The sequence below is a fragment of the Mus pahari genome, chromosome 7, assembly GCF_900095145.1.
Source record: "Mus pahari chromosome 7, PAHARI_EIJ_v1.1, whole genome shotgun sequence".
Taxonomy (NCBI): Eukaryota; Metazoa; Chordata; class Mammalia; order Rodentia; family Muridae; genus Mus; species Mus pahari.
Genome location: NC_034596.1, coordinates 107996238 through 108004575, shown reverse-complemented (window position 1 = coordinate 108004575; position 8338 = coordinate 107996238). Strand labels below are relative to the sequence as shown.

The window sequence follows — 8338 nt, the reverse complement described above, 5'->3', positions numbered from 1 at the left end:
GAGAGAGAAGGAAGGAAGGAAGGAAGGAAGGAAGGAAGGAAGGAAGGAAGGAAGGAAGGAAGGAAGGGAGCAAAGAAGGAAAAAGGAAGCACCTTGTTGCTAGCCAGTCAGAGCTACAGAAGGAATCTGACTGTTAGAACTATAAGATTCCCTTTGACAAAATTGCAATACTCACTCCTGCCTCCCCTTCCCAATTCCTCATATGCTCTGGGGGGCACCTTGTTAGCAAAGACCCTCTGACCCTCTTCTGTGGAAGAACCCTGGGATTTCATTCATTAACAGGGACCCACAGAGGTAAGTCTACTTGGGGTAAGAATAAGACTTCAGTGAAGTGCTCGGCAAACCCCCCAGGTAAGAAAAAGACCAGTTAGGGAAGGATGAAAGGGGAGGAATATAAATAAGTCACAGGCCATAAGTAATCTATAGAAAAAGAGCTTTAGTACATATAGTAAAACCTACTTAAAGAAAAGGACAATTAAAGTCAGCACTTCCCAGTTGTCTACTCTCTTAAAATTTGTGCAGGAATGTAATAATACTTGTTTTCTAACCAAGTGAGTTTGGATATAGAAGCCTGGGACAGGCTAGGAAAGGGTGTGCGTGTGCGGTATCAGAAGAGTGTGCCTAATAATATGCCTGTTCTGGTTTCTTTTATTGGAATTTTTTAGGAAAACTTAACATACTATCAAGCTTCAAGAGAAAGACATTTTTTCCTTCCATTAGCAGGAAAAGATCACAGAGAAGATACTATATCATTTGATCATAAGCCTAAAACAAATCCTCCATTATACTTTCTGTTTCTCTTGAGGCTTTTCATATTGAGAATGATAAAGATCATGATGAAGTTTCCAGACTCCAGTGTGGATGGATGGGGGCCCAACCCACCTTCAACTTTTTGTCCCAGAATCATTCTGTATAAAAGAAAAGCAGGGACAAAAATGGAGCAGAGACTGGAGGAAAGACCATCCAGTGAGATGCCCAATTTGGCATCAATCCCATGGGCAGGCAGCAAAACCTGTCAGTATTACTGATGCCGTGTTGTGCTTGCAGACAGGTTCCTAACACGGCTGTCCTCTGAGAGGATCTACCAGCAGCTGACTGAGACAGATGTAAATATTTACAGCTAACCATTGAACTGAGGTCAGGGACCTCTGTGAAGGAGTTAGGGATAGGAATGAAGGAACTGAAGGGGATAGCCACTTGATAGAAAGACCAACAGTGGCACCTAACTTGGACCCTTGGGAAATCCTGGAGACTAAACTTCCAAACACTTAATCATTTCTACTTTAAATCCTTAGAATAAACACCTACTCATCAGCAAATTTTAGTAAGTCATATCAGGAAAATGAGGGCAAAAATGGGTATAAGAAATTAATTATCACCAGTCCAGTCTCTGTAAGAGTTATGACAGGCAATGCTGGTTAGGCTGTTCTCTGAACTCAAAACCTCCTAGCCCAACTAATAAGAGTGTGCCTTTCTCAACTTCAAATAGTTTCTATATAAGAACCACTAGAAAAATATCATTATTTAACTTCAGTAATAATTATTTTTTTTCCAAATGCTTTCCAAGATTCGTGCTTATTGCTGAAAAATTAAATTTCTATGTTCTTTTCTAGAGTGGTGATTAAATAATTAATCTGCTCCAGCTTCATGCTTGAAAAAGCTCAAATACTGTTATAATGATTGCAAGTTATACAGCCTGTGAAGGCAACAAGAGAGCAGCATACCACAACAACATGAAATCCTGAGGACTCATAGTCCTCAGGGCTCTGCCTCTCCAAGGCATACCCACTGTGATTGCGCTAAAGGTAGGTTATATGCTGGAGTTCTGAAGACATTGGTTGTTTCCCTTGAACAGGCCTAAACACATACACAGTTATTTCAGTAGAACTTTTGACAAACTGTCAGATTATCCTCTATGATTGTAATCAGGTTGTTGTCATGTTTCACTGGGATGAAACACACCCCTTTGGGCAGTTGAATATGAGGAATTATCAAAAAAGGAAAATACCTTGTAAAGAGTTGGTAGGAGAGGAACTACAATGACTATGGGTATTTTAATGGGCACTGGAGACTAGATTTTTGCTAAAGACCAACTGCATCTTAGGAAGTAGGTTCTTAATCAGTGCTCAGTTATCTCTGTGACACCATGGAGATAGACCATCCCTTTGATGTTAAGACAAAAGGATTAATGAATATTAGAGAAGAGGACCTTTTGAAGCTTTCCTAACCCAGCTGATAGAAGCTCTGAATAAAATGGTTCCTTGAGTGGAAGCTGCACTAATTATTATTGAACAGCTTGCTTTAGAAAATGCAAACTCTGGCTATTATAAATAAGGCTGCTGTGAACATAGTAGAGCATGTGTCCTTATTGCAAGTTGGAACATCTTCTGGGTATATGCCCAGTAGAGGTATTGCTGGATCATCCGGTAGTACTATGTCCAATTTTCTGAGGAACCACCAGACTGATTTCCAGAGTGGTAACAATGGAGGAGTGTTTCACTTTCTCCACATGTCGCCAGCATCTTCTCTCACCTGAATTTTTGATCTTAGCCATTCTGACTGGTGTGAGGTGGAATCTCAGGGTTGTTTTGATTTGCATTCACCTGATGATTAAGGATGTTGAACATTTTTTTCAGGTGTTTCTCAGCCACTTGGTATTCCTCAGTTGAAAATTCTTTGTTTAGCTCTGTACCCCATTTTTAATAGGGTTCCCAGATGTTCCTCAACAGAGGAATGGATACAGAAAATGTGGTACATTTACACAATGGAGTACTACTCAGCTATTAAAAACAATGAATTTATGAAATTCTTAGGCAAATGGATGTATCTGGAGGATATCATCCTGAGTGAGGTAACCCAATCACAAAAGAAGTCACTAGATATGCACTCACTGATAAGTGGATATTAGTCCAGAAACTTAGAAGACCCAAGATACAATCTCCAATTTGTGGTAGAGCGTCGCTTCTGCTTAGAGCCACTTGTGACCTTCAGGCTTGCGGAGCTATGCTGCCGCTGCAGCTAGCCCTGCCTGTGGAGGCCACGGCTTGGACTCGGGGGAGCAGCACTCCGCCTTGCCAGGCAACAGATGCCCAGCGTCTGTGCAGCGCAGCAGTTGAGAAGCAGCAGCCACCAAAGGAGTGAAGCACTCGCCTGTGCACCTCTGGATAATGCTCCCAAAAAAATATCCCCCCAAGATCCAGCAGCTGGTCCAAGACATTGCCAGCCTTATATGCTCCTGGAGATCTCAGGAGCAACGAACTCCTGAAGAAAACATTGAAGATCCAGGATGTCGGTCTTATGCCAATGGGTGGCATGGTACCTGGTCCCGTCTCTGCTGCAGCACCGGCCTCTGAGGTGGCCTAGGAAGAAGACATCCCCAAACAGAGGGGACACACTTCACTGTCCGCCTGACAGAAGCAAAGCCTGTGGACAAAGTGATCAGGAGATCAAGAACTACGTCCAGGGCATAAACCTCGTCCAGGCCAAGAAGCTGGTGGAGTCCCTGCCCCAGGAAATCAAAGCTAACGTCGCCAAAGCTGAGGACAAGAAGATCAAAGCAGCCTTGGAGGCAGTGGGCGGCACTGTGGTTCTGGAGTGAGGCATGGTTATGAGGACTTAAGGATCCGGGCAAAGCCTGCTCACCCCGATTCACTCCCAGCCGCTGTGTTAGGAGCAACAGCTAGTGTCCTAGGTCTCCTGAGAGGGACAGGATGGACCTACTGTGATGGGGTGGCGCAGTGACAACCTTTGCAGAACTCACAAGAGATTGCCTTGGGAACTTACCAAGTGAACACACCCTTTGGTGGCTACTGAGAAAATATATTATTCAGGCTGGGGTTAAAAAAAAAAAAAATAGCGTTTGCAAAACATTCAGTATGAAGTATGATTGCTGCTAATCACTAGGGTTCCTTAAATGCATTATTTTCTTTTTTTGTTTTTTAATAAATTTAAAATACATTAATTGAGAATAAAATTGTTGAGTTGATATAAAAGGTTGTCACTGATAAATAGCCCCCATAGCAGCTTGTCCCTGCAACAAGGCCCTCTAGATACGTTTTAAAAATTCTCTTATAATAATGATTCATGTTTCCCAATGTTATTCATCAGTGGGAGAAGCTTATGTCATATGTGGTCTTGTAAAAGCTCATCCTTTTCTAAGAAGAAGGGATAACGGGAGCCTATTTCAGCCATGTTATGAAAGAAACACCATGCAAAGAAAAGTATCTACAATATACAAAATATATTGTGCAAGTTTAGTTAACTGCAACAATCTCTCATTTATCCAGCCTGAGTATTTATAGTAAACAAAGAACTTCACAAATAAATATGTAAAGTCGAATATTGTGAGACACTTGAAACTAGTGGCATTTATATTTCTAGGAATTCTAGAATTTTGATTTCTTTGAAAAACACAGAAATATAACTGCCTTCATTTTAATCACAGGTGTATGGGTGTAGTGCTGCCCAGACTGCCTAGCAGCTGAAAGTGATTTGACTCTGGCTCTAGCAGAAGTGTGGTTTTGCCGGGCTCAGATAATTTCTGTGATTGTGTGGTGTTTAAAATTCTGAGAACTTTCTGAGGCTATATAAATGCAAGAGCCTGAGAGGCATGGTTGGTCATTCTTCAGAGAGGTTGATTGAAGTACGTTAGTAGTCAAACATAGCAGACTCCCTGAACTGTTTTGTTACTAAACAGCTGGTATTCACTAAACTCATAACAAATTCACTAAAGCTCCCAAGAATCTTCAGCAGCCATGACATGCCCTGAAAATAGAGGAGACTGGCTGCCACAATTAGATTCATACAGAGAAGAGAGCTGACTGAAGTGGCAGCCAGCATCTTCATCCCGAAAGATCCATGGCAAAGTAACAAGCATCCACATTAAGATCTCCATGAAAATATACTATCCGTTCATGGTAGAACTTCTCTGTTAGCAAATACATTGAATCACGGTCAAACAAAAGTAATTTTCCCCAGTTCTAACGAATGTCCTGATAGTTGGTTTCGTTTTTCTTTACTGACAAATGCAATTGCAGTGTGTATATTTATCACATCTCTTTCATATATTCAATAGGTCATGGATATCTAAGATGATTCTAGTCCAAAACTAGTAAGAGTAATAATTAAATTTTCCACATTAAATTTGAGTTAGAGAAGTCGTCACACTGATTTCCTTAATACTTGTCCTATTTAACCCTAATGCCAACACTATTTAAAGATTGCCTTTACACACATTGGCAGCATATAAATGTCATTTTTAATATACATTATTCATTTTTAATGATCCAGATAAAATTTAAAATTAGAATTATTTTGGCTTTACTGGATTACTAGTGAAATTAGATACATTTAGTGGTAATTTTAAAAAGGAGAAAATCTTTCCCCAGTATATTTTGAATAATATTAGTAGACAGAATCTACAGTAAGCTAAAACCTTAACCCAAATCACAGTACTAACAGACAGAAGAATTAAACACTGATGGCTTTCTGAAAAGAAAACATGAATGTACAATACCTATGAGCCAGTGTTCAATATTCTTAGACATCAGAGAGAAAAAGAAAACAAAGGTGACATAACGCCATCTCACTTCAGTAAGAATGGTTTTCAATGAGAAAATAATCTCATGTCTGATGTAGACACAAAGAAAAGGAATTCTTAAATATTGCTAGTAGCAAGGTGAACTGGCTAAATCTGTTTTCAAAGTTTTGAAGTGTTATCACAGACACATAACACGCAATATTGTAACAGAGCTCCTCGTAAGGAATTCATCAATTTCACTAGTGTATTCTATAATAACTGCACATTCTAGAGCTTCAACCCATGAGCTGATGTTATAGCAGGAAGACATGCAAATTGGGACCCACAGCCTTCTCATAAAATCCTGTCCGGACTCTAACTCTAGCATATGGGCCTTCCACAGCCTCCAGTTCCCAGATTCAGTAATTAGCTTTGAACTCAGACCTTCCACCATGAAGTTGTGGCTGAACTGGATTTTCCTTGTAACACTTTTAAATGGTAATTTATGGTGAATAAGGGATGCTGAGTATGTGAGTGTGTAAGTAAGAGCGACAGTGGATCTGTGTGACATTTTCCTGAACAAATTCTCTACTATTGCAGGTATCCAGTGTGAGGTGAAGCTGGTGGAATCTGGAGGAGGCTTGGTACAGCCTGGGGGTTCTCTGAGACTCTCCTGTGCAGCTTCTGGATTCACATTCAGTGATTTCTACATGACCTGGGTTCGCCAGCCCACAGGGAAGGCACTTGAGTGGTTGGGTTTTATTAGAAACAAAGCTAATGGTGGCACAGCAGAGTACGGTGCTTCTGTTAAAGGTCGGTTCACCATCTCCAGAGATGATTCCCAAAACATCCTCTATCTTCAAATGAACGCCCTGAGAGCTGAGGACAGTGCCACTTATTACTGCGCAAGAGATGTACACAGTGAGGGTACTTCAGTGTGAGCCTAGACACAAACCTCCTTGCAGAGGTGCTCAGGACCAACAGGGGGCGCACATGACCAGAGAAAAAGTGCATTGCCTCTCCTTGTACTACTTCACATCTGGAAATTTCTCTGGAATTTACCAGGCTTTATCTCCAAAGAAGTGTTTGCATTGGAAACTGGCAACTGAACAGAATTGCTAATTTATGAGAAACTGTATGTGGGTGCAAAGTTCTATTGTAAAGCAGGAAATTTTGAAGACACAAAAAAAGATATGTTTTGTTTCTAATTATAGGTTGTCTTTAGACATATTGCTTTGTGACTGCTTGTGTATCAATTTAATGTGTTGAACTTCTATCATAAATGGCACCTCCAGGTTGCCTTTAAAAATAGATTACAGTCTTACTCTACACCAAAATTTTGGAGCTTGGTAAAATTATTGGAAATTATTACAGTAATGCACATCACATACTTGATATTTATTCATATGATATGAAAATATTACTCTAAGTAAAATGAATGATGGTATTTGTTTATAAAGTATGTGTTAAACAAATTTTTTCTATATTTTGATAAAAATCCTATTTATATTGCACATATTTCATTGAACTAACTTTATAGTTCAGTTTTATGATGGACTGACCAAATACAGAACTCTGCCACATCATGACATAATTCATTAACAGAGTATTCATTAAATGGTAGTCTTAATAATTTTAAATAATGGCATTAGCTAAATGGCCTTACTTTACTAACACAATACAATCAATTCTTTCTATCTAATTCCCTTCTTAATTTTTTTTTAAAGAAAAATAAAGTTTAAAGATCAGTGAGATATTTTTGTAAACCAGGTAATAAACACTAAGGATAGTATTACGGTTTCTAAAAGGCTTTTCTTTTGCAGTTAAAAGCAAATGTTATATATTTTTACCTTTGTATTGATAGATCTTAATAGATTATAATAAATCAATGTCATACTGTATTTTAAATGAATCTGACAAAAAAATCCCACAGCGTTGCTAATAAATAATTAAAAGCTTATGATCTCTAAGTTAATGTATAGAATAATTAATATCTAAATCATTTTTCTGTAATTTGTGTTTTAAAAATGGATAGGATCCTCCTCTCATGCACTTGTCAACAAACTGGCCTATAGGGTGGACAAATTTGATGGAGCTACTGATCAACTACGCCCCCTTTTTCCTCATGTCACCACCAGTCTTCTAAGGACAGATATCTGACTAAAGGTAGTACTTACCACCCAAACCGAAAGAGATTACATCAGGATAGATGGAAATACCTAAAAAGAAAACGACACCAATGAAGACTCTAATTCCCTCCCCTTCCCCCATCTTCTCTAATTCTCAGGGCCACCGTTAATACTCCTTGCCTTGATTATCTTTCCAACGGATCACTTGGGTTGAACTGTGACCTTATAAAGGGACAAGTTTGAAGACCTCACACAACTGGTAAACAAGCAGCTTCTATGACAACACATCATCACCTTTACAGTCAATGGGACACCTCTGTGTTCACAATTAAATAAGAGCTCAAAGGACTGAGGACTAATAAAAAATGCAAGGGCAATTAACAACGCATGAGTCTGGGGTTCTCCCCCAAAGGGTGCTGTCATGACTCAGACACCCTTGCCAATGTCCCCATATTGGAAATAGATATCAAAACCTGCCTTTTTTCTATCCCTCTCCACCCTTGAAACTGTGAACACATTGTGTTATCAGTACACACACCATTAACAAATCTGGACCAGTCTCACAACATGAATAGATGGCTCTCCCTGGTAGGGGCGGGGGGGGGGGTGTCTAACAGTCCAACCCTTTGCCAAAAAGGCTGTGGCCACTGCATTAAACCCTTATTTAAAAAAGAGCCATATAAAGTTTGCA

General features: G+C 39.6%; 1 pseudogene and 1 gene segment (V, D, J or C); both read left to right on the top strand.

Annotated features, from left to right (window-relative positions):
- The first annotated feature begins 821 nt into the window (after positions 1–821).
- On the top strand, positions 822–3616 carry LOC110324109 (annotated as a pseudogene).
- Positions 3617–5970: 2354 nt separating this feature from the next.
- On the top strand, positions 5971–6459 carry LOC110324166. The segment is given in 2 exon segments: positions 5971–6016; positions 6119–6459. Coding segments are annotated over 2 exon segments (387 nt in total).
- The last annotated feature ends 1879 nt before the right edge of the window (positions 6460–8338 follow it).